General features: G+C 49.4%; 1 protein-coding gene across 12 annotated transcripts in view; it reads left to right on the top strand.

Moving 5' to 3' along the window:
• TNK2 (tyrosine kinase non receptor 2) overlaps positions 1-26,259 on the top strand; it is a 42,222-nt gene continuing 15,963 nt past the window's right edge. For 2 of the 12 annotated variants that reach the window (XM_074365226.1, XM_074365217.1), the window contains exons 1-4: positions 18,930-19,354; positions 22,854-23,034; positions 24,061-24,131; positions 26,036-26,257. In XM_074365226.1, the coding sequence (XP_074221327.1) occupies positions 19,277-19,354; positions 22,854-23,034; positions 24,061-24,131; positions 26,036-26,257 (552 nt within the window). In that variant the 5' untranslated portion in view covers positions 18,930-19,276. Of the gene's footprint in view, positions 1,302-18,928; positions 19,355-22,853; positions 23,035-24,060; positions 24,132-26,002; positions 26,258-26,259 lie in introns of those variants that run through there. The other 10 variants (XM_074365206.1, XM_074365190.1, XM_074365184.1 and 7 more) reach the window with 9 other exon arrangements.

Here is a 26,259-nt window from a genome sequence, read left to right as displayed (position 1 = left end):
CGCGGGCCGGCGCGCGGGGCCGCAGCACCTGCGGGGGCCGGCGCAGGGCGCGGCGCCCGGGGGGGCGGACGTCCACGCCCAGAAGCGAAGGCTGGGAGTGGGGATCGGGACGGGAGGGCGGGCGCGGAGCAGGAGGGGACGCGACCCCGCTGCCCCCTCCCCCGAGGGACCGGACGGAAGAAGCCAGGCGAGGGGGGCGGTGTGAGCGGGCGCGGAGGGCAGCACCATCTGGAGGGGCGGGACCGCGCGGCCTCTGGGGGGCAGGCGAGTGCGTTGGGCAGTGCCAGCTGGGGGCCCTAGGCCAGGGGCGCAGGAGGAGCGGGGCGGACTCAGCCCCGCGCTGCCGGAGCAGCAACCGCAGCGGGTCGGGGTTCTCAGCTGGGGCCCGCAGCAGCTCCGCGGGCTGAAGCTCGGCGTGGAGGAGCAGGGGGGCGTGGGTCCGGCGGTGCAGGAGGAGGGGGAGGTGGGCCCGGGGGTGCAAGAGCGGGGCGGTCGCGGCCACGAGCCCAGCCTGGGGGTAGTGTGGGGGCCGCCGGACGGAGCGGACTGGAGGCATCCGCCGTCGTGGACGGGCTCTGCGGGCTGGCCTGTGGTGCAGGAGGAGGGGCTAGGGCCCCGCAAGCAGCACCAGGAGAAGGGGGGAGCCAGCCCTGCAGTGCAGGAGCGGGGAGAGGCCCTCGCCGGGGTGCAGGAGCGGGGGGAGGGGAGCCCACGCAGGCTGCTGCAGCACCCCGAGCAACTGTCTGAGTTCGGAGACCGCTCCTGGGAGCGCAGAGAGGAGCCCGAAAGTTCTGGGGAGCAGTACTGGGAGAGCTGCGGGCACAGAAGGGAGGCGGTGGTTCTGGGAGAGGCCCCGGCACGTCGCAAGAGACTCGAGGTAGTGGGGAGGGCCCGGCCAGTGGGGCCCCGGGGGCCTGAGGGGGAGGGGCGCCTAGGGGTGCAGGAAGCGAATTGGCTGCCTGGGGTGCAGGAAGGACAGGTGGTGCGCGCTGTCCAGGAAACATACCTGGACGGGAAGGGGTCTCCGGAGGGAGAGGGGCCCCCTGAGGGACACAGAATCCGGAGGCGCAGGCGGAGGAGGAGGTGGTAACCCCCAGGTCGGCTGCTCAGTATCAGGATTAGGGCAGGGCCGAGGTGAAAGCAGGATGTAGGGGTTTGGGGAGTGGGGAGCAGAAGAGCGTCGTGAACCTGGGAGCTTTGGAAACCACTGTCCGAAAGCAAGCGTCTTGCTGGATCCTTTTTTGCAACCTCAGCCGGAACATCCAAAGCTGTGTCTGCAGAGAGGCAGCAGAAGGCCTCAGGTAAGGAAGCCAGTCCTGTTCTCAGCAGAAATTGGTGTGTTTGGAAGGAGGGGGCCGCAGTTATCTCAGGAGAGTGTAGTCTCCAAACTGCCCTTGTTCATTCCCTGTGTTTAAACCTGGAGAAGGAGGAAGCGGTGCAGTTTTCAGCAGCAATGCAGGACCCCTCCCCCCAGTACTGTATGTGCCAACTGGAGTGATGGGACATTTCCTTAGAGTCTAGACTGGTGGTGAGACTGTCTGGGTGGCTGCCAGGCCTGGGCAGAAGGAAGAGGGGGGAACCCCAGGCTGAGGTTGATGAGGAGGTAGTCACCCCTCTACCCATCTACTGGTGGAGATAGGGGTGCCTCTGTGCCATAGCTGGGGTGGTGAAATCAGCACAGGCTGCTGCACGTCCTCAAAATACATTCCAAAAAAGGGAAGGGGCAGCATTATATTAAGAGGACCTTATCTTTTAACCCTGTTGGCCACGTGAGCTGAGATGCAAGTGTGGCAGCCAGTGACTTGGGCACGAGCCTGACCCGTGCCTGACACACCTTCTTGTCACATTTGATTAATCCTGAGGGCCCAGAGCCAAGGATGAATAGTGGGCAGAAGAGCAGAGAGCTACTGGTGAGGACTTCTGCCTCCATGTGGGCTCTTACGACCCAAACCTGAAAGTGTGGGAGAGGAGGGGTTATCTGCACTGATGGTCTGTGGGTATCCTCTGTGGCCCAGACCTCAGCCCCACCCTGTGGAGGTGGACAGATGGGCAGCTGTGGCATCATGGGTTTTGTACCAGTCAGGGCCAGCTCCCAGCCCAGCTTAGAGTTGGGGCTTTGCAGGGATGGGGGCTAAATTTGGCCTCCTGTTGACTCCTTCGTGGCCTGGGTGCCAGGCCTTTTCATTCCTGGCCCCAAGGAGCTTGACTGGCCACTTGTGGGCCTCATCCTCCTAGGGCTGTTCACCTCTTACCTAGCACTGTCTTGAGTTCTTGTTTCTCTAGCCCTCAGGTGGGGGTGGGTGCCTTAGCTGAGATCCATCTCTGCCCAGCCCAAGGGAGTAGCTCTGATTCAGATGGCCCCCAGACTCCTGTCCCAACCAGACTGGGTGGAGATAGTCCTTTCCTGTCGGGGCAGGGGGAGTTGGTGGTGGCCTCCTAGGCAGGCAGCTGCTGGAATTGTGCTGGAGAAGCCGGTTAGCCTGGTCCTCATGCAAACCTAAACTTGACTGTCAGCTTCTTCATCCCACGCCTACCTGTCGTCCTACCACCCAACTCATGCACCGGAAGTTCAGCTGCTATATCCATGGCATCTGCTTCTGGGATGGCCAGACTGGTTCTGGCTCTCTGGCTTCAATAGAGAGAATTGTCTGTTCTAAACACATACACCCAAGCACACATCTTCACCCTGTTTCAGGTTGACTCTTGAATCTGTGGTAGACGAAGAGAGGGAGAAGGACTTTGGCAGATCTAGGTTATCAGCTGTGAACCTCTTGAGGCAGAATAACGTCTCTGGGCTTCAGTTTCCTTGTCTGTGTGGTGGGGCATGTTTTTCGCCACTCAGTGTCCTGAGTGCAGAGGGCTTGGACCCTTCTTTGTCGATCCGGTGCCCACCATCCCAGGAGCTGTGATGGTAGGGAGGAGGGGTCAGTGCTCCAAGATCATTTCCTCTGGCCTCTAAGCTGACGATTACCCCCTGCCTTGTGCTTTATTCTGGAAGCTGAAGTGCCTTTTTGTTTTTAATAATAGCTTTATTAAAGTATAATGACATATGGTAAATGGAATCTATTTAAAACATAATTTAACAAGTTTTAACATATGCATATACCTGTGAAACGAGATCAGTCAAGGTAATGAACATACCCATTATTCCCAACCCCCTCAAAGTTTTTTGTGCCTGTTTGTAATCCCTCCTTCCCACACCTCCTTTGCCATCACCCTTCCCCAGGTAACAATGATCGGCTCTCTGTCACTGACATCAATTCACATCACCTAGAATTTATTTAAGTCGAATCATACAGTATGTGCTCTTTTTTTGCCTGGCTTTTTTCATTCAGCATAATTATTTTGATAGTCATCCATGTTGTCATGTGTATCAATTGCTCATTTCTTTTTATTGCTGAAAAGTATTCCATTGTATGTGTATACCACAGTCTGTTTATCCATTCACCTCCTGACAGGTTTTTCTCAGTTTTTGCTTATTACAGGTAAAAGTACTATGAACATTTGCATAAGTCTTTATATGGACATATGTTTTTATTTCTCTTGGGTAAATCCTTAGGACTGAAATAGTTGGATCGTATGGTGGGTGTACATTTAACTTTTAACAAACTGCCAGGCTGTTTTCCAAAGGGTTGTACCGTGTAACATACCCACCAGCTGTGTAGGAAAGTTCTAGTTTGTTCACTACTTTGTCAACACTTGGTATGATCAGTCTCTTTAAATTGAGACATTCTAATAGGTCTGTAATGATATCTCATTTTGGTTTTGATTTGCATTTCTTTAATGACTGATGTTATTGATCTTTTCCTGTGCTTTTTTTGCCATGTGTGTGTGTGTCTTTGGTGATGTGTCTATTCAACTTGTTTACCCATTTTATAGTTGTGTGAAGTTTTTTTTTTTTTCCATACTAAGTTTTGAGAATTCTTTATATACTCTGGACACAAGCCCTTTATGGGATATTTGACTTGTAGATATTTTATTCCAGGCTCTGGCTTGCATTCTAATTTTTTTTAACAGTGTCTTTTTAAGAGCAGAAGTTTTATTTTATTTTTTTATTTTTTCTTTTATTTTATTGAGTTATAGTCAGTTTACAATGTTGTGTCAATTTCCAGTGTAGAGCACAATTTTTCAGTCATACATGAATATACATATATTCATTTTCACATTCTTTTTCACTGTGAGCTACCACAAGATCTTGTATGTATTTCCCTGTGCTATATGGTATAAACTTTATCTATTCTATATATACCTGTCAGTATCTATAAATTTTGGGAAGTCTGTCCCTTCCCACCCACCTCTCCCCTGGCAACCACAAGTTTGTATTCTATGTCTATGAGTCTGTTTCTGTTTTATATTTAAGTTCATTGGTGGCCTTCTTCCTTCTTCCTTCCTCCCTCCTCCTTTCTCCCTTCTCCCTCCTCCTTCCTCCTCCTTCCTCCTCCTTCTTCCTTCTTCTTGATTCCACGTATAAGCGATCTCATATGGTACTTTTCTTTCTCTTTCTGGCTTACTTCACTTAGAATGACATTCTCCAGGGACATCCATGTTGCTGCAAATGGCATTATGTTGTCAGTTTTTTATGGCTGAATAGTTTTCCATCGTATAAATATACCACAACTTCTTTATCCAGTCATCTGCCGTTGGACATTTAGGCCGTTTCCATGACTTGGCTATTGTAAATAATGCTGCTGTGAACATTGGGGTGCTGGTGTCTTTTTGAATTAGGGTTCCTTCTGGATATATTCCCAGGAGTGGGATTACTAGGTCATATGGTAAGTCAATTCCTAGTCTTTGAGGAATCTCCGTACTGTTTTCCACAATGGCAAGAGCAGAAGTTTGAAATTTTAATGAACTCCAATTTACCAACTTGTTTTATGGATTATGCTTTTAGGAACTCTTTGCCTAACCCAAAGCATGATGGCTTTCTCCTATAACTTTTATAGTTATGAGATTTACATTTAGGTCTACAATCTATTTTGGGCAAATTCTTGGGTTAGTATGTGGTGCAAGGTATGAATTGAAGTTCAGTTTTTTGCATGTGGAGATCCAGCAGAATTTTTGAATAGACTTGTTTCTTCATGGAATTGCCTTTGTACCTTTATTGAAAATCAGTTGTATGTGTGTAGACCTAAATCTGAATGTTTTGTTCTATTGATCTGACTTCTCTATCTTTATCTCAGGACTATACTCTCTTGATCACTGTAGATTTTATAGTAAGTCTTGAAATCAGGGAAAAATCTTGAACTTTGTTTTTCCTTTTCAAAATTGGCCGTAGTTATTCTAGATTCATTGTACTTCCATATACATTTTAGAACAATTCGGTAATTTCTACCAAAAAGCCTGCTGGGATTTTAATTGAGATTGCACTGAATCTAGAGGTCAATTTGTAGAGAATTGACATTTTAGCAATATTGATCCTGACCCATGAACAGTGGGTATCCCTGTATTTATTTAGATTTTTAAGAATTTCATGTGTTTTGTAGTTTACAGTATACAGATCTTTTGTCTTTTGTCAGATACATCGTTAAGTATTTCATTTTTGAAGTAAGTAGTATTTTTAATGGAATTCAGTTTTTTAAATTTACCTTAATTGTGGTAAAATATACACAACAAAATTTACTATTTTAATCATTTTAAAGTGTATAGGTCAGTACTATTAGGTATACTCATGTTGTGCAACCATCACCATTGTCCATCTCCAGGACTTTTTTTTATCTTGCAAAACTGAAACTGTACCTATTAAACAATCTCTCTATTCCCCCTTCTACCCTATCCCCTAGCAGCCACATTCTGCTTTCTGCCTCTGTGAATTTGACTACTCTGAATACCTCATGGGAGTAGACTCATACAGTATTTGTCCTTTTGTGACTGTTTTTTTTCCACTTACCAAAGGTGTCCAAGGCTTATCCATGTTGTAGCAAGTGTCAGAATTTCCTTTTTTAAGGCTGAATAGTAATCCACTGTATGAATATACAACATTTTGTTTATTCATCCATTGATAGTTGCTACTGCCTTTTTGCTGTTGCCAAAAATGTGGCTGTAAGGTGGTATTGTTTTTTAAATTTCAGTTTCCAGTTGTTTGTTGGCATGTATAAATACAAATGTGTAAATACAATTGACTTCTGTATATTGACCTTATATCCTGCCAAATTGCCAACAGACTTACTCTAGTAGCTTCTTCGTAGCTTCCATTGGATTTTATATATAGACTGCCATGTCATCTGCTAATAAAGACAATTTTACTTCTTCCTTTCTGATTTTTTAAGTCTTGTCATTTCTTTTCTTGCCTGACTGCACTGGCTATATCCTCTAGTATAAGTTTGAATAGAAGATTAGACACGTTGTTCCTGATCTTCAGGGGAAAACATTCAGTCTTTCACCATTATGAATGATTGAGCTGTAGGTTTTTCATATATGATCTTTATCAGATTGGAGAAGCTACTTTCTATTCCTATTTTGCTGAGATTTTTAATAGAAATGGATGTTGGATTTTTTCAAATGTTTTTTCTGTGTTTATCAAAATGATCATAGGATTTTCTTTCTTAGTTTATTTACATGTTGAATTACATAGCAATTTCAAATACTAAATCAGCCTCTCATTCCTGAGACAAACTCCATTGGGTCATGAGTATGATTGTTTATATATATTGTTGGATTCTGTTTGCTAAAGAATTTGTTAAGAGTTTTTGCCTCTATGTTTATGAGGATAGTTTCCTTGTAATGTCTGCAGGATCCATAATGTACATCTTTAATTTATCATCGTCTGCCTTCAAGTGATATGAGTGTAAGAGCCTTAAAATAGTATATTTTCATTCTTCTCCTCTCATGCCATTTTTGTCAAAAGTTATAATTACACATGTGATGAACCACACACTATGTTGGTATAATTTTTGTTTAAACAGTCGATTTATCTTTTAAAGTAATTTAAATAGTAATAATACATCTTAACTGTTTACTCATATAGTTGCCATTTCCAGTACTGTTCATTTCTTTTCATAGATCTGTATTTCTATATGATATTATTTTTCCTTTTGCCTAAAGGACTTCCTTTAACGTTTATTATAGGGCAGGTCTGCTGGTGTTGAATTCTTTCAGCTTTTGTATATTTTAAAAGTTTATTTAGCCTTTGTTTTAAAAAGATATTTCCATTGGAATAGAATTATAGGTCATTTTTTCTTACAGTACTTTAATGATTCTGTGCCACTGGTCCTCATTTCCCTTGTTTCTGCAAGAAATCTTTTGTCATCTTTATTTTTATTTCCTGTGTGTAACTTGTCTCCCTTGCCCTCCCTAGCTACTTTTTGAGATTTTTATCACTGATTTTGAGCAGTTTGATTTCTGTGTGCAATGGTGTAGTGTTTTTCATGTGTCTTGTGTTGGAGTTCATTGAGTTTCTTGAATCTCTTAGTTTCCATCAAATATGGGAAAATTTCAGCCATTATTTCTTCAAAAAATGTTTCTGTTCCCAACTCTCCTTTCCTTGGGAACTCCAATCATACGTATTTTAGGCCACTTGAAATTGTCCTACTGCACACTGATGCTTTGCTCATTTGAAAAGGAATCTTTTTTCCTCCCTTTCGTTTTGGGTAGTTTCTGTTACTGTGTCTTCAGGTTCACCTAGTTTTTCTTCTGCACTGTCTAATCTGCCTTTGATTCTGTTTACCTTATTTTTTCATTTCATTCAGTGTTTTTCAATTCTAGAAGTTCAATTACAGTCTTTAAAAATTTAGTTATAATAATTGTAGTGTCTTTGTCTACTAATTCTAACATCTGTGTCAGTTCCAGATTGGTTGTGGTTGATTGCTTTATCTCCTCATTATGGATTATAGCTTCTTGCCTTTTTTTCTTTTTTTGGGGCATGGCTAATAATTTTTTTATTGGATGCCAAGCAATGCATTTTACTTCGTTGGATGCTGGCTATTTTTGTATTCCTTTAAGTATTCTTGGGCTTTATTCTGGGATGCAGTTAAGTGACTGGGAAACAGTTTGATCCTCTTGGGTCTCGGTTTTAACATTTGATAGGTGGGACCAGAGCCATGCTCAGTCTAGGGCTAATAATTTCCCACTGCTGAGATCTGCCTCTCTAGTCTACCAAGCACCTCACTTTTCCAGTCTGGCTAGTGGGAAAGGGCACTTTTCCCAGCCCTGTGAGCGCCAGGCACTGTTACATCTAATCCTTTTGGGTAGTTCTTTTCACCAGCCTTGGGTAGTTTCTGCACATTCGTGTAATGATCAGAACTCAGCTGACTACTCAAGGGGGAATCTTTTACAGACCTCTGTGGTACTGTCTCTTCTCAGATGCTCTGTTCTGTGAATTCTGGCCACCTAAGTATCCCCAGAGTCTCAGCTCTATCTCCTCAACTCAGAGAGTCTTTCGGGGTCCATCTGGCTGCCTTCCCTGTTCTGTAGCCTAGAAACTCAACCATAGGGCTGAGTTTCCTGTCTCATTGGTATCACTGCCCTTTGTTTCTTAATGTCTGGTGTCTTCAAAACCATTTTTTATATTTTATCCTTCTTTTGTGTGTCTGTGTGGCATTTCAGTTAGAAGGGTAACTCTGATCCCTCTTAACCCATCTTGGCCAAAGATGAAGATTTTACTTTAATTCCCTCATTCCCACCCTTCTACTTTTCCCATCTTCCAGTTCATGCACTCTGGATGTATCTCATTTTTTTTTTTTCTTCATCCTACTGTCCGTGTTTATATTGTTATGGTATAGTAAACTGTGATGACTTTTCCTTTTCTGCACACCTTTTTGTCCTTCCTGGACTTGCTTCATTTGTTTGCTTAGTTTTCTATGCGCCTTTCAGTTAGTCAAATTCTCTAGTAGCTATCTAAATTTCTCAGGATGTCTATTCCGCTAGGTATTCTATCAAATTCATCTTTCTGAAGAAGTCTCTTTCAGAGCCTTGTGCCCTGAAGCAGTATGGACTCCTTGTTCTCTGTCATTCCTCTCTCAGGAAGCTACTAAAGTATTAAAGTATATGCTTCCTGAGAGAGGAGAGTGAAAGGGTAGTAAATTATTTTGAGACCTTGCCAGTCTGATACTCAATTACTCAATTACCTGAATATAGAGATCTAGGCTGGAAATTGCTTTCCTTCAGAATTTTAAAGACATCGTTTTTAGGTTCCAGAGTTAACACTGAAGTCTACAGTCATTCAGGACCCTTTGTCTCCAGGATTCTATTTCCTAATCATTTCCTAATTATGTGGCTGGGTGTGGGCTTCTGCTCTCCCTTGTGGAAGATTCCCTGAACTTTATCCTCCATTCCTTCTATTGTGCTTTTGGCAGTTATAGTAGCAGTAAATGTCTGTTGACATTAAATTATCTCATGTGTGGCATGGATGAGATAGACACAAAACTACCAAATTCAACTTAAGTTTTAACAGAAACGTTGGGAGAATGGATTAGGAGTTTTGGCTAGGGAGATACCCACATTTCACTGAAAAAAAAAATCTTTTTTTAAAAGAGAGGACTTGCTAAAATTTTAAGGTCTAGTTTTTTTTTTTAATTAAAAAAATTAGGATAAGTGTGTGAATCTAATGAAAAAATTCTCGGCATGAATTTTGGAAATTTAGTAGAATGATTTCTCCATCCACTGACACTAATTGGACTTAGAATTGAGAATTATCATCTGTATAGTAAATAGTCTCATAAGCTGATGCTCAAGGCCATGATGAGAAGGGCCTTCTGAAAGAGTGGTCAGTGTCAGCAATGGGAGAGAATGTTTGAAAACAGGACTGCTCTGGCCAGGACCAGTGATTGGCACAGTTACAGGCTTTCTCCAGAACATTGGTTCTTAACCCCAATCTAGATTATCTGAAGAGACTTCAAGATCTGATGCCTGAGTCTCACCTAGACCAAGTTGATTAGAATCTCAGTGAGTAGGGCCCACACGTTGACCCTTTCCTACCTCCCAGGTGACTTAAATGCACAGCCAGGGCAAAGAGCTACCACTCCAGAGTTTAACGAGGGCCCTAGATTATGGTCTAAGGACGAGCACGTTGTCACTTGGGAGCTTGTTAGAAATTCAGAATCTTAGGCCCTACCCCGTATCTATGGAATCTGAATCTGTATTTTAACAAGTTTCCCCAGATAATCTGTATGTGTGTTCAAGTTTGTGAAACACTGACTCATTTATCCATTCAACAAATATTTATGCGCACTCTGCTGAGTAGGGTGGGGATAGGTCTGTTGAATATTTTATGTCTCCTGTCGTATTTATAATTTTTTATTCCCACTATTAAAAAAGTCATATCCTGTTCTTACTTTGTAGACACAGCATCTTGTGTCTCAGGATATTAATGAGCATTTTCTGTCTGAAATCTTCTCCTGCATAGTCAGTTTCCTCTTGGTTGCTTTTTTCTGAGTATTTTACCCTCTTTCATGTTAGAGGCTTTCCTTGGGTGTCTGGTAATTTTTATTGTCTGCTCTTGGCTGAGAGTTGGGGACTACAGCGCTGGGTGGCTGTCGATGGAGCTTCTTTGTATGGTGACCTGGCTGGGAACTTCAGTGTTGGTTTCTTTATAACTTTCTTGGCCTAATCAGAGTCCCTCGAAAGGACACTCTTGTCTTTGCCAGGCAGTGGAGGCCCGGGAACAAGTCAAGAAGGGGACTGGGATCTCCACATCTATACTTCCTTGTGGGGCACGCGGTGCCCCGTTCTCAGCCGCGCCCACTGTGCCTGTGCAGAGACCTGCCTTTACCCCTGCAGGGAGATCCTTGTGCTGGGTGGTGGGCACTGGGGCAGCCGCCCGGTGGCTTTGTGTTGGGGAGGGAGTCTAGGGGGTGTTACTGCTTCTTAAACAGCTTTGAACTAATCCTCTGTGTTTTTAGCACTTCGCTCTGTCACCTTCTTCTAGAGGTTTCTGGGACTGCCAGTTCCCATGCCTTTTGAGGATTCTAAGGGGTCAGTCAGGCACTTTTTACCCTGTGGTATGTGATTTTCTCAGGTCTGCTCTCCGTTATCACTGGCCCATCTACTTTCAGCTTCCAAGGCTTTGTTGTGGTTTTTTCCTCCACTATCTTTCCTGTCCTTACTTTTGCATTCAGATAATTTCTCTTTTGGAAATTATGTAGCTTCGGTGGGGTTTTGGGAAGGGGTGAAATTATGTGCGCATGTGCAATCCACTATCTTTTCCTGGAACCTCTAATCCCTCTTAAAACTTCCTCGCAGAATCCATGAATTCATTCAGTATCCAGCATATATTTAACAAATTAGACTCCAGCTCTGCCCTCCATGGGCCCGAATCCTTGAGCCAAACAGTTTAGTGTATAGGTGTATATGGACTGAATTCCGGCTTCATCTCTTACTCTCTGGGTGACCCCAGTCGCCTCTCCAGAGCCTCAGGTTCCTTCTCTGTAAAATCAGGATGATGTAGGGTAGTAAGGGGCGAGGGTTAATCAAGCAGTGAAGGTAAAGCTTTTAGTAAAGAACATGCACATAGTGTCTTCTTGAGGCCCTGAGTAGTGACTTCTTCACATTTCCCCAAACCCTAGCACCAGGTGAGCACATAGTAGGTACATGGTGAGTGACTGAAGAGGGGCGTGGGGCGAGGGGGTTGGCCTGGGCCATCCCTTCAGCAGCTGCACATCCTGGTGCTCTGGAGCCAAGGGCTTCGCTGGACGTGAGAACTCTTGGTTATCCTTGTCTCTGCCTGTCCCATGGGTGCTGTGTCTCCTTTTGAGGCAAGTTCTCCTCCCTGGCCCCTGATCTTTACTAATCCCTAACCTTGGCAGGGCTGCCCTTCCACAGGCAGAAGGGAATCACTGTTGCTCTGAGCTGTTGATCTTCCCCATCTCCTAGGGATCCGTTGCCTATCCCGGCTTCTTAATGCCTTAGACCCGGCATGTATTTTCCCTTTCAGGGACTCGGTTTCTTTATTGCTAAATGGGTGGGATTTAATGTATCTTAAATATCTTGAAGTCCCTGACATCTCTCTCACTCCCAGATTCAGACCCTTCTTTTCCTGGGCCCAGCAGCCTGCCCTGCACTGGTGTGGACATGGTCCCAAGGGGATGAGCGGTCCCTCTCGCAGAGTAAATGCTCTCCAATTCACAGCTCTGGCTTCTTTCCCCACCCCACCTCCAGGGCCCAACAATAGGCCCCTTTAGCTCTAGGCTCCGCTCAGGGGTTGGGGGTGGGGTGAGGCTTGAGCCGGCAGGCGGGGTAACCAGCTGGGCAGCCTCTGCCCAGCCCTGGAAGAGCTAGGGAGTGGCTGGTGGCTGGGAGCCAGACTGCATCCTTCCTTCCTGGGATTCTCTGCCGGGCCTCAGTGCTGTGATGATGCTTGGGCCAGAGGATTGGTGAGAGGCAGCTCTCTGCAGTACCCTGCCTCCTAGGCCTGACACCCAGGCGTGTGTGGTGTGAGTGTGCCCGAGACCCAGACAGCTGCAGCAATTTACCCTCTGTCACACGAGACTGGTGTTTATGTGCGGGGGAGGGATGCTCCAGGAATGTGTAGGGCTCTCAGGGTCCTGTCTCTGGGTGTTAGGGTTGGCACACCAGTCTTTTGCTGGTGGAGCATGAAACAGCTACAAAATACTTTCAAGACCAAGTTGGTAAATTTGGGGAGGTGTTGCGTTCAGTGTGGGTCTGTTCTGGTGTCTAGTCAGATTCTTTCATCTCCTCTCTGAAAGTTACACATCCTTCTCTGCTAGAGTCTAAGGAGATGAGGCATAGGAGGGTCCCTGTATCCCAGTGTATCTACCTTGCTTCTGCACTCTACCTTCCCACCTTGTCACTCCCGTCCCCCCTCCTCTCTCTCTGCAAGGCTGGGGTGCCTAACAAACCAGACCTCCTTCCCATTAACCCTGTTGTGTCCTGTAACCCAGCTCTCCGTCCAGTTTGATGAGACGGCAGCCTTCGTGGAGAAGGCTGAGTCAAAGCTCTCCTTCTGCCTTGAGGGACTGGCTGTGTTGTCCCTGGGGCTGAAGCAGCTTTGGGGGAGAAAAGTAGCTTAATGGGTCTAGGGCAGGAGTAGCTGTAATGAGATTGACGGACCCTCTTCCCATGAAAGTGCTTGCTTTTGAGGGTTAGGAATAAGCGGGAAAGCAAAGCCAGAGCCTAAGAGGGCAACCAGGCTTATTGCTGGTATTCACTGGACAGACGTAAGGTGGCACCAGCTCACTAGAAAAGAAGCAGGCCTCCTTTCTCCAGTGTCTGTCACAGAGGCTTGAAGTCTCTGTCAGGAAACTCTTGACCATGTCCCCTGCAGATTCTTCCTTCAAGGTGACAGATAAACAGATGGTTAATTGACAGTGTACAAACCACAACAGAGGTATGTACATAGGGCTCCTCAATAGAATTATGTATTAATTCAGAGTGCTACAGAAATAGTGACCCATTAAGGTTCAGAGCATGGTGGATGATTAAAAATATTTTATTCTTTTGGCTGTTTTCCACATGTGTTTATACAACTCTTGTTTTCAGAACACACTTTAACAAAATAACATGGGAAACATGGGAAAAAGAACCATTTAGGGGGAGGAAATGGGAATTTACAAAGGAAATGACATTTTATTTGGGTCTTGAGGGATGTGTAGGAGTTCATGTAGACAAACAAAGTATCACAAAGAGTAGCTCAAAGAAGACGGTATGTCTAGGGAAGGGCGAGTATTTGACTTGGTTGGAATATAGAGACTTTGAAGGAAAAGACAACAGGTAGAGGTGGACAGATAGGCAAGAGCTGGATCCTAAAGGGCCTTGTACTTGACTCAATGAAGAGTTACAGAAGGATGTAAGTGGAAGAGGAACTTCAGATCTCTGTTCAGATGACAGTAATTACAATAAATAACTATGTGCCAGATACTGTTTTAAGTGTGCTATTTATGATCTCATTGAATGAGGTACTGTTTATCCCCATTTTACAGAAGAAGAAATTGAGGCTTAGAGGTTAAGTCATTTGCCCCAAAGTTGTCTGACTAGAGAGTGACCCAGGCAAGATTTCAGCCCAGGTCTGTCTGACTTTTGTCCCAATGTTATTGATGCGGGGAGTAATGAGAAGGTAGAAACAAGATTTTGTGGCCTGTTCAGTGTGGAAGGTAGGGAATTAATGTTGGAGGTGAGATTTCTAGCCTAGATGGCTGATGTTGGCTTGTGATGTTCTCAGTCTAGATACAGGAGCACACATTCACTAGGTTTAAGGGGATGGTGATAAGCTCAGTTTGGATATGCAGAATTTGTGGTACCTGTGCATGCTCCTAGGGGAGCTGGCTGTAAAAGTCTGGGAATGGAGACAGACAGCACATGGTGGTAATTGGAGCCCTGGGAGGAGAGGAGGTGACCCCCAGGGAGGGAAGAGAAGAAAGGGTGAGATCCAAAGTCTTAGGAAGTACCAACAGTTAAGGAGAAGGATAACGAGGTATCAAGGTTGGACTCAGAGCCTGTGGGCCCAGTTCTGCTGGCAAATATGCCTCAGCCTTGACTGTCCTCAGGACCTCAGCTGCCAAGCTCCCCTGAAAGGCAGTGGCCCACTGTGTCCTGGAGATGGAAAGGGTGTGGACAGCCATGGTGTGTGTCTGAATCACCCCCTTCTCTCCCTTGGCCCTTGGCCATCCTCCTCCACAGACCAGTGTGATGTCAGACCTGGGATGACCTAAAGGTGTGGGGTTGCCTGTGCAGTTCCCTCTGGGATGAGGTCCCAAGGGGAACCAGCCTGGCCTTGGTCCAGAAGCTTAGGCTCTGTGCACAGAGGGGTGAGCTGAGGCTGATCAGGCTTGGTGGGGCTGGAATGTGGAGGCAAGGTAATTCTCTGGGTGGGAGAGGAGTCATAAGCCCCCTCTTCTTTCCTCCCTAGTTTGTTGTTTTCCCTCTAGGGCTTGGAAAAGAGAGAGGGCAGAGGTGGGAAAAGGCTGGCTTGGAGGTGGAGTTGGCATATATTCCTGAGAATACGGTAGATTGTTTTGGAAAAATCCTCTTGGCCGGAAATTACATGTCACGTCTGCTTCTCAGTGTGGATTTGTCACTTCACTGATGCTTTGGAGAGCCTGGGGGAGGGGCGTAGACAGCAGAGGCAGGCTGATTCCTAACCACTACCCACTCCCATTAGAGATAAGAGGGCAAGTTGTAAACCAGAGGGAATACATGTGGGGTAGATTCCCCAAATCTTAGAGGCAGTTTGGATTTTGTGGATATCCTGTAACAGGATGGCATTAAGAGGCAGGGGGCTTATGGAGGGAGGAGGCAGGGAGAAAGCAGGAAGGCAGAATGGTTTGGATCAGACCCTTTATCCAACCAGGAGAAAGAAGAGATAGGTGGGCCTGACATCTCTGAGTTTGGGTTCCTGCAGCTGCTCCTGAGGCCACTTTCTGCCATAGCTGCAGTAAGGTGCAGAGGAGCTTCTGCCTAGAGTAGACGCCCTTCCTGGCACAGGGTCATACCCTGCCCTGGGGTGCTTCAAGATGGAGAAGGAGCTTTTGAAGAGAGTGAGCCTTATGGAAACTCACCTAGTGCCCTCTTGGGGTCTCTTTTCAGTCTTGAGTTTGAGTGTGTGTGTAGGAGGGGGTGGGGAGTAGAGAAGTCTCAGCATTTCCCTCCTGCTCTTCCCCAAACCCCAAGGGGTGAGGGTGCCCTGAGATCAGCCCTAAATACCTGGTACTCAGGAGTCGGTGGATGCTTCAGATGCCATAAGGATGAGAGAGTGTGCTTGTGGCACCTTGGGGCCCTTGGGGCCCTTGCGGTAGGAGAGAGAGGAAGAGCCCCTGCAGTGGGACTTTCTCCACTAGCAGTGTCCTCACCCCGGCACTGGGTGACAGCCCTGCGTGGACACATGTTGGAGCAGCTCCTCCAGAAGGGAGTGTGGATTCTCGAGGCACTCTTCTGAGGCCGGAGAGGTCAGCCCCAGCACTCTGCCAGGCCATGAATGCGCCGTACAGCCGGTGCAGCCAGCTCGGTCTTGAGGGTGGGGCGGGAGGGGGTGGCAGGGAGGAGTCAAGGCCAGCGAGAAGAGGCGTGGGCTGCGCCGGGGCGCGGTCTCCCTCCGGGTTCGGGTGCCGGAGGCGTGGCTTCCACGGCGGGCGAGGAGTGGGCTGGACAGGTTCTCTGGGTGGAGTGGAGTGCCGAAAAGCGCGCCAGGGAGCCCGTCAGGTGGGCGCATTATTGGAGCCACGTGGAGACTTGGCTGGTGGAAGGATAGGCTTCAGGCCCCAACGTCTGGAGGGAGGGGTCTCAGGTCAAGTCAGGATGGAGGCTTCCCCTCTGTGAGCTTCTTGGATGGACTCCCTTATCATGGATATGAGTGCCCTTGAATCCCCAGGACCTGATCGGTGACTATGGAGCTCTGGGGTCCTGGAGACGGCCAGGGGCTGAGGGGAGCTGTGGTTCTGTGGTCAGTGAAGGTGGGGCCCCGCACCTGGCTCTCTGGGGACCAGCGGGTGGTGCTGCGCGGCGGAGAAGCGGCTCCTTGGAATGGAGGCTGGGCGCGGGGATTGGGGGAGGGGCGGCCGCAGGCCCAGCAAGACTGACCGCGACCACCCGGCTCCGCTCCTCTCCTCTGACCGCAGGAGGCTGATACGGGGCAGTGGGGAGCGGGCTGGGCCCTGGCTGAGTCGTTTTAACAGCTCCAGCCCCCCTGGAGGATGCTCGAGGCCCAGCTCCTCAGAACGCACGGCAGTGACGGTGACGCTGACGCTGCCGGTGCGCTGGAGGGGCGGGGGCTGCGAGGGCTCTGCCTACCTCCCTGGCACTAATGCCGGGAGTTTGGGTTCTGTGGCGGGGAGATCTACGTATCAGCGCCTGATAAGGGCTGAGGAGGGCCAGCAGGTAATAGGCCCCATCATCTGCCAGTGAGCTGAGGGCAGCCTCTCAGGAGGGAGGGGTGTCTATGCTCCTGGGACCCAGGACAGATCCTGGGGGTGGGAGACTGGGTAAAGAAGGGTGATGTGCTTGTGTGTGGGATGGGTGGGATGAGTCAGTGGTGGTGTGTTCCTGATGCTGACATCTGCTTCAGTGTCTCTGAGTCCCCTGGGAACCGATTAAGCTGCCCTTTGGGCTTGCTTCATCGCTGCATGGGAGCCCCGGAAGCACTGCCAGGATGTGGGTTTAGTCTTCTATGGGCACTGAGCTCCTGTGCTCTGGACCTTGCCTTTTACTGGCTTTATGAATCTGCATATTAAGCCAAATGTCCCTGTTTGCTTTGGAAAATATGAGCATCTTATTTATGGGGCTGCTTCCCTTACTTTAGAAATTAATCACTTTCTCTCTTGGCCGGCAGAGGGCAGTCACTGACAGGACAAAGTCGGGCAGAAAGGTGGCTGTTTTCCAGGGCTGAGAGAAGGGGTCCAGGAGCTGGCCTGAGCTCCGACCCCTGACCATGCTTTGCTTTTCTTCACAACTTCCCACAGTTGGATTACTGCGCAAGCTCTGAGGCTTGTTCTTACCCAATGTCTAAAGGAAGAGTCAGGCATGGGGTTCTGGTGGATTTGGGGCACATCTTTCAGATGGTGGTTAGAATTTTCAATCTGGCCACTCCATTCCAGCAGCCCCTTAACTTGTGGTCAGATCCCTGGGTCTCCTTCAGGTGTCTGGTGGGAGGTAGGCAGTAGGCTTCTCTGCTGTGGACATTGTCTGTCAGGGTTTGAGGGAAAGTCAGCTCCAGTGTGACCTCAGCCTGACCTTGTCTTGTCCCTTATCTCTGATTCCAGTCTCAGACTGGTGATTCACTGGGACCGAGGGGAGGCTGCACCTGGCTGGCTGCACAAGCTTTGGATAGTGGTGGATGACAGGGGGATGGGAAAGAGGGACTGATTGCTGGGGGGTGTCCCATTACTCTCCTCCCTGGGTCAGATCAGGAAATGGCTGTCCCTTTGGGCACTTCCCTGCCAGGGAGGTCAAGCACTGAGAGAAAGGCCTTGGAAAAAGCCTGGGATGCTGATTCCCCAAAACTCTCACTCCAGCTGCCTACTCCGCCAGCCAGCTGGGACTCCCAGAGCTGGTGGCCAGCTGGATAGGGACAAGAGAGCAGTGTGCAAGAAATGGGCTCCCTGGGCTGGGAGGGGGGCGCTGAGGGGGCCTGAGAGGACTTCCTGCAGCTGTCAGGTGTGTCTGGGGGCTGTAGTGAGGGAGAGTGTAAGAGCAGCAGCTGGTGCCCTTGAGGAGGGGCAGAGGGATCAATTGTCAGCTCTGGGAACGTGGGGGGCCCACGGGGGCTTGATCGAGTGTCTCCAGTTCCCTTTTGCTGGGTCTGTTGTCTGTGTAGGTGCTATTCAAGAGACATCCTATAGCCTGGAATCCTGTGGCTTTGAGGTGGAGGCATTGCAGGGTTTAGCTGCATATTTGTTTTGAGGGGGCTTTGGATCTTGGCCAGCTGGTCTGGGGAGGAGGCACCCTGGGCGTTGTGGGCAGCAGACAAGGCAATCTCAGGGGAGGAGGTGGAGATTCCTCACCCCCACTCCACCCCCCTTGCTCTTGGCTGGACTGCCCCACACTGGCAGGCTGCCGGACTCCTATTTCCGTCGGGCACCAGGGTAACAGGGCCACATTAGGGCCGGAGCCAGGAGACGCCTAGCCAAGGCTGGGACTGGGAGATGGGGGAGGGTCTCTAGTGGGTCTGCCTGCAAGGTCCAGAAACGGCTCTCTAGTGTCCAAGCCCCCAACTCAGGCTATGCACTAGCCCTCACAGCCCCAGACAAGCCCATATGGGAGTCTGTAACCCCTCTTTGTACACTACTGCTTGATTGACATTGCCCCCACCCTAAAATCCCAGGAGTTGTCTGCAACTATGGGGGCTGGGGTGGAAGCCAGAGACAGGGGGCCTTGTGTATGGGGAGGCAGTGGCGGGGGGGCAGCTCTGGTGGCTGGGAGGAAGAGTCCCCCCATTCCCGCTGCCCTCTTGGCAGTGATTCAGAAAGGTCCTTTTTCAGCCAGTGTCAGAGCTGCTCAGCTGGGGCGGGAGGGAAGCAGGAGGGAGGGAGGGCGGGCAGTCGGGTGGGGGAGCCAGGGAGTAGGGCTGGAGCTGTGACCACTGCACTGGAGAGAAGACAGAGAAACCGGACAGAGGACCCAGGCTACAGCCAACACAGAGAAGAGCTACCTTGCTTCTGCCAGGCTAACCAGCTGTGGAAACAGCTGTAGAGCAGAGAAAAGGGGATCACCCTATTCTGCTCCATTTCCCACCCCCGGTGTGGGATTTAGGGGACCTCTGGGGCAGACCTCTGGCCAACTTCCCTTCTGGGCAGAACCTGAAATTCAGGAGCAGAGACCACTGCCCACCCACCCCCCACCCCTACGTCCTGGGCCAGAGCCCTGGTGACCCCATCGGGGGTCCAGCTCCGTGGAGATGCCAGCAGCTCGTCGGTTCCCTGGCCTCGAGCTCTCCTTCCCTCTTCTGGCCAGACTTCGGCGGAGACTCTACACAGTGAGTGGGGGGTTGGGGGCGGGAGCCGGACTGACCAGGGACTGAATCAGTTCCTCAGAGCTTCACTAAGGGCCAGAGAGCAGGACTGGAAATGGCTGAGGGCTGCCTCCATTACAGCTCGCCAGGGGTTCAAGGCTTCCCCACTCTGGTGGCTGCGTTCTGGTGGAGAGTGTGTCAGAAAAGCATGTTCGGGAAGCAGGCGTGCCAGTCACAGGAGCCACACGTGTTAGACATAGGTGTGTGGACTGGGCTGTGCTGGGGGACACCGCAGCAGTGCTCTGTGCTCCACAAAGATACTGGGGTTGGAGGGGGACTTAGGGGAAGGGCGGGGACTTGTCTAGGGTCACCCTGACTGCTTTCTCACTGGGATCCCAATGTTCTTTCCCGTCTTCCCACACACCCCTACGCAGAGCAGCCTTGTGTCTGGGGTTGGGGAGCAGGGAGAGGAGTACCTAGTGGAGCAGGGAGATTTGTTAGCCGGTATTTCAGGGAAAAGGAACAGGCCAGACTGCTTTCTAAGCAGCTTCTTCAGGGGAGGGGTCTCTGAGCCTCCCCCGGCCCCCACCACCCAGGGCAGAGCTGGTCTCAGGAGTTGCTGCCTCCTACTCTCGAGGAGGTAGAATGAGGGGCCCGGAGCCCTGGGACTTGGGGGCTGAGGAGGAAGTGATGGGGGCCCTCAGACCGCTTGCCCTCATTGCAGGCCCCATGTTGAGCTGAGCCATGTGAGGGGTGGAATCACTTTGCTCCAGGGACAGGAGAGTGGTTCTAGCTGGCCCCGTCTGGTCAGGCCACGGAAAGATGCTGCCTAGGTTAGGCTTTCTTCTGGAAAGCAGTGGTGCCCTGCCTTCTTAAGCCCACACCCCCTTGTTTGTTTACAGATGGCTTTGTTGAGAATAAATGAGTTAATATAGCTAAGTGTATAGAACTTGTGCCCAACATATAGTTAACTATAGTTGAAGTGTTAGTTATTTTTTATTCTTATTAAATAAAATTAATAGAAATACAATATAACTTGTTTACTGTGTGTGTGTGTGTGTGTGTGTGTGTGTGTTTGTGTGTGTGTGTATTCAGTCAACATAATGCCTCCTGTAACATATAAGAGAGATAAGAGGAGATCAGTGATAACATTTCATGTATTCTAATATGTCACTGTGGCATTATGAAGTAGTCAGATGTTAAGACCTCAGGCAGAACCACTATGGAGGCAACATCTACAAGGGCTGACCGAGAGGAGAGTTTTGAAATAATAAGGTTGGGCTGCCTCAAGTGACATTCTTCTGAATTAGTGGACAACTTTTGGTAAGTTCTAAACAAAGCAAAAGACCAGTTTTCCCTCACTGTACACAGTAGTTCTATTCCAGGAAAATTAAGTATGAAAACTGCAAACATACTTTCTTTTTCATATGGACAGTGGAATTCACTTCTCAAGATGATTATACACAATTTTTCACCTGCATGAATTAAGTTGTGTGAGCTTTGGGACAGTGTGTGAGACTGTGTTCTTGTCCCCCAGCCACCCACTAAATACCCTAGTGGTCCCTCAGCACGTGACAATCAAAAATGTCCCCTAGGGGGCTGTACAGCCCTCGTGAGAACTGTCCGCCATCCCAGTAAAGGGTTACGGCTTAAAGTTTGGAAACTCTTCTGGCCCAGCCACCTTGGTGAAGGAGCCAGGATTTGAACTGAGGGCTTCTCGTTCCCATTTGTCGCTCTTTGTGCTGCCTGGGAAAGCCTGAGCTCCTGGCACTGGGTTGGCAGCCCCACTGGGAACTGGGGGCAGGAGCCTCATGCTGGTCCTGGGCTGAGAGTGCCTGCTTCTCTTAATATGACCTGTGATGAGAACTGGGGGATGAGCCACCTCTGAGTTGGGAGGAGAGGATCTCAGGGCAGCTGGCCTTTTCCCTCATGCCTCTCTTCTTTGGTGGGGATTGAGCACAGGTCAGGGGCTTGACAGGCCCTTAGCTCCGAGGAGTCTTACTCATACAGGGATGGATTTGGTGTCAGGTGAGCGAGGCTGCCTAGCTGTGGGGCTACCACCGGCCTCTTTCTCTGGGCCCCAGAGGGTGTAGGTTGGTGCTCACTCACTGGTGGCCCCTTGGCTGATTGTGGCCTGCACGTCGTTTTGTTTGGCCAGCAAAGCATATCCATGTGTGTGCATGTGTGTATTTCAAACTTGAATTAGTTGACATAGTTCAGAAGTCAGGAGGAAGATATAATGTCAAGTGAAAACAAGGAACAGAACGGTGTGGGTTATGGGTGAGTATTTGTATGGGGAAAACAAATCTGGAAGACTTGTCAGAGCCCTTATATGTCAGAGCCCTTAATGGCAGCTGACTTGGGGATGGAGAGCTTGGTGGCTGTGCAGTAAGACAGGGAGTGAAACTTTATGGCTCCTGTGTGCCTTTTGAATATTTTACCATGTGCATGTATTACCTTTTCCAAAAAAATTTTTAATGGTAATATTTCACATATTCAGAATTCTGGTATTTTCTTGAAAAAAATTGAAAGCTTTGACAGTACTGGGCCACAGTCTGTTGTGACAGCTGTTGACTGCAGCTGATTACTGCTGCATCCTTGGGCCACGTCTGAAAGCCCACCCCAGCCTCTGTCCTTCCCTCTCATCTTCCCCTCCTGTGATCCCAGAAGATACTCAAGTGGCGGCTTGTGGAGTGGTCTTTGGACGGGGGCAAGGGAGGCTCCTGAGATGTCAGGCATTAGGAGGGACATAGCTAGAGCTCATCTAGTCCCTGTCGGGTCCGTCAGGTCTGGGTAGCTCATGGATAGCTCTCAAGGGACACTATCCCTTCCAAAATTGTTCATTAAAACTTTATGAATAAGAATGTATATATTTTCCTGGAGACACGATTGATAGTTACTCTCAGATTCTCAAAAGGCTTGTGATACCAGGATAGTTTACGAGCCAATGGGAATGACTACTTATTGTTATAGGGGGAAAGCAGGTGGAAGGGGATAAATTGGGAATTTGAGATTTGCAAATACTACTGTATATAAAATAGATTTTAAAAAACCAGATTTCTTCTGTGAAGCACAGGGAACTGTATTCAATATCTTGTAGTAACCTATAATGAAAAAGAATATGAAAATGAATATATATATATATGTATGACTGAAACATGCTGTACACCAGAAATTGATACATTGTAACTGACTATACTTAAAAAAAAAAAAAAGCCAATGGAGACCCCTGAGAACAGAGTTTGATCTCAGGCCACTCAGCCATGGATGAGAGATTTGGGGAGTAAGACCCTAACTCCAGGGCCTGGGCTGAATCCCATCTGCTCTAATTCTACCCCTATTGTCACAGGAAGCAAGCCAGGTGGGTACAGTCTTTTCTGTACAGCTGCTTTGGGAAGCAGGAAGGTGGTTTGAATCCTTCCCTGCAGCAGCATAGTAGGATGTAGGTGAACCCAGTGCACAGGGCAAGGTCACCTCTTACCTCCCTGCGTCTCATGGTCCCTGAGCCATTCTCTCCCCACAGAGGCTGGGGAGCAGCAGCATGCAGCCAGAGGAGGGCACAGGCTGGTTGCTGGATCTGCTGTCCGAGGTGCAGCTGCAGCAGTATTTCCTGCGGCTCCGTGACGACCTCAACGTTACCCGCCTGTCCCACTTCGAGTATGTCAAGAATGAGGACCTGGAGAAGATTGGCATGGGCCGGCCTGGTAGGTAGGGGCGTTGGCCTCACTTGTCATTGCCCCACTGACCATTTACCTCATCTATCCTCAGGACTGCCAACCACATAGAAGAGCCCTCCCCACTTTATTCTTTCGGATGGCAGAGCTGAGAACTCTCCCTGCCTATCTGAGAGCCCCCATGGTGGGGCAGTGGGCATCAGTAGATACTGCACACAGTGAATGCATGAGACCGGTTTGCAGTTGTGAAGGTGAACTGGAGTTAGAGGATTCTTATATCTCTGGCTACTCAGGATTAACTGCATACTCTGTTTTGTTTGTGCAGATATTTGTAGGATGTGTTTCTTCCATCTCCTCCTCTATAAATGTAGAGTTGAGTCTGTTCTGTTCACTGTTCAGCACTAGAGGGGTTGATGGCCAGAGATCTGTGTGGAGAAGGGAAGATAAAAACCCTCGGGTGGTTTACTTCTTGTCTCTTAATCTCTCTCTTTCTTTCTCTGTCTCTCTCACAAAGATCTGTTCCATAAGTTGAACTGATTTCTTTTTTATGTATTTATCGTAAAAGTAGTGACTGTAGCATCTAGAAGTCACGGTGTTTCTTACAGAACATTAGAAACTTTTTAGTACATTCAACCTAAAATAGCTAAATAAGTAATAATATGCTAAATTAGACACTAATTTATGCTGCTTTTTAGCTTGGAGAGTTGATGTCCGATGCCAGTTACATAATAAAATTTTGTGGGAGAGAAGCTCAAAATTGGGAAAAATTCTGTCCTTTACCTTGATTTCTTAATTTTTCTTGAGAATTGGCATAAGAGCACTACTGTTCAATTTCGGTGGTTAAACACTTCCATTCAGTTTGAGAACCCCTGCCTAGAAGTGGAATGCAATGACCCTCTGGTTGATGGCGGCCCCTGGTTGGTGGGGTGGCTTGTTTCCTTGGGCAGTATCTAGTGATAGACTCCCCCTAGGGGGACTGAGGAAGCCTGCAACAGGCAGCAACCTCTGAGGGTTGTGAGTGCCTAAGCAGCACAAGGTTCCCCTTCCTCCCCACAGGCCAGCGGCGACTGTGGGAGGCTGTGAAGAGGAGGAAGGCCATGTGCAAACGCAAGTCATGGATGAGCAAGGTGGGTGGACAAGGAGGGAGGGGCTGCCCACTGGGGCTCGCTCTGATGTTGTCCTGGGAGCTTTCCCCGTTCTTGGCACTATAATCTCGCACTTTGTACAGACCTCCCTCCTCTGGGGTCTTATCAGGCAGGGTACTTTTAGAGCTGCCTGGCTAAGTGTCTGTCTCCGCCAGAGCTGGCGCTGAGTGGCCTGTGTGCAGTGGTGGCTTCATGTCCCCTCGTGCTGGGCAGGGAACAGGCGCTCGTTGACAGGTGCGCCGTAACGTGAGCCCTTGCTCTGTCTGAATGTTGGGGCCGGTGTCCAGTGTGGGGCAGTGGGACTGTCTAGACCTAGGACATCTTTGCTTTCCCACTCCCCCACCTCCCTAGTCTGTGCAGGGTTTCTCTTGTCCACCGGCCCTGCTAACAGCTTCCTTCCCCCCAGCCTGCCCCCATCCCCCCTGCCCTAATTTGGGTCTGTGGAGTGGTGAGTCCCTGGTGTGACTCAGTGGAACTTTGCCCATTGTCTGGAAGACAATGCGAGAGGAAGTGAACCAGCCGGGCCTTCCCTCCCCACTTCTGGCCTCAGGGCTGAGGTGGGGGGCGGGCAGGGCAGAACAGCTGGACTGGGATTGGGCAGCAGAGATTTTCTGGCTGTGATCTGGCAAAGGGGCTGTCTCTTGGGATCCTGTGGCCTTTTCTGGGGACACTGTTCTGGTCCCTTGCCCAGGTTTTAGGGAAGGATGAGTGTGTTGGGGCGGGTGAAGGCAGAAGGAAAGAGCTGTACTGTGTGCACGATTCAGTCAGGGGGTCTTGGATCTACCACTGACTCAAAGGAGGTCCCCAGGCCAGTCAGGGAACATCTCCAGGCTTGAGGCATGTCTTCAGTAAAACCTTGCCGGCCACACTTGCCCAGCTCACCTCTTGGGGCTGTAGGGAGGGTCCCAGGAGAGAAAGGCTGTAAAGGACCTTGTCAACTGAATGTTGCATGCAAACATAAGGGATTCCAGTTACTGGAAAGAAGGATGGAACGGTGGCCAGAAGAGGCCCTCAGATTGGAGATCCCCTCACCCTATACAGACAAGCCTCTGCCAACCTTGAGGGTCAGGGGCCCAACTGGGCAAAGTGTGTGGCCTGAAGCCAAGGCTTTGCATGCCCTGATGGGGTGACCAGGTCAAACCAACAAGCCGCTCTGACCCTCAGGGCTTCCCTCCTGTCCCCTGACCTTTGGCCCCCTCCCTCTCCAGCCCAGGTTACAGAGTGCTCTCCAACCTTTCCTCTTTCTGAGCCCTCAGCTCTAGGCACTCCCTCCAGAAGCCTAGCTGTCTTCCCAGGCCCTCCCCAGTAAGGCCTTGCTTCATCTACCCGACCCCCCTCCCCAAACACACACTCACCGTCCAACCTCAGGCTCAAATTATCCTCTCACTTGGCAGGATGAAGGGCAGCCGACTCCCTGGGGAGGGTGGAGACAGACAGCGCCAAATGGGCAACTCAGAGAAGGGGCCAGGGCTAAAAATGGACAGGAGGTGTTTGTGAGGGCCCCTCAGTCTCCTGCCCACCTGCTCGGGTGAGGGGCTGGAGTCTGTGCCGGGTAGGGGTACAAAGAGGGATGAGTGGGGCAGAAGGTGGAGCATGGAGTGATTTCGGGCTGTTCCTGACCCCACAGCTGGGTGTGGGGCCACAGCAGCCACAGGCTACATGCCTGGCCGTCCATTTCTGGCACAAATCCTGAGGCCTCTCTGGGTAGGGGGTGGTTCCCGTTTGAGGATGTGGTTGGGAGTGGGCGTAGGCCTCCCAGGGGCTGCCCCCTGGAATTTTGGCTAAGCTAGGACCTGGAGGCCTAGCTGAGGACCTGGTGGGGCAGGACTGAGTGACTAGCTCTGGGGCCTCAGGGTTCCATCTGGCCCCTGGCTGCCTTCAAACAGATGTTCAGTGGAAAGCGGCTGGAGGCTGAGTTCCCCCCTCATCACTCTCAGAGCACCTTCCGGAAGACCTCGCCTACCCCTGGGGGCCCAGCAGGGGAGGGGTCCCTGCAGAGCCTTACCTGCCTCATTGGGGAGAAGGACTTGAATCTCTTCGAGAAGCTGGGAGATGGCTCCTTTGGTGTGGTGCGCAGGGGCGAGTGGGACGCCCCCTCGGGGAAGACGGT

The sequence above is a fragment of the Camelus bactrianus genome, chromosome 1, assembly GCF_048773025.1.
Source record: "Camelus bactrianus isolate YW-2024 breed Bactrian camel chromosome 1, ASM4877302v1, whole genome shotgun sequence".
Classification (NCBI taxonomy): Eukaryota; Metazoa; Chordata; class Mammalia; order Artiodactyla; family Camelidae; genus Camelus; species Camelus bactrianus.
The sequence above is the reverse complement of the archived record's forward strand: the minus strand, read 5'-3'. Positions and strand labels throughout refer to the sequence as shown.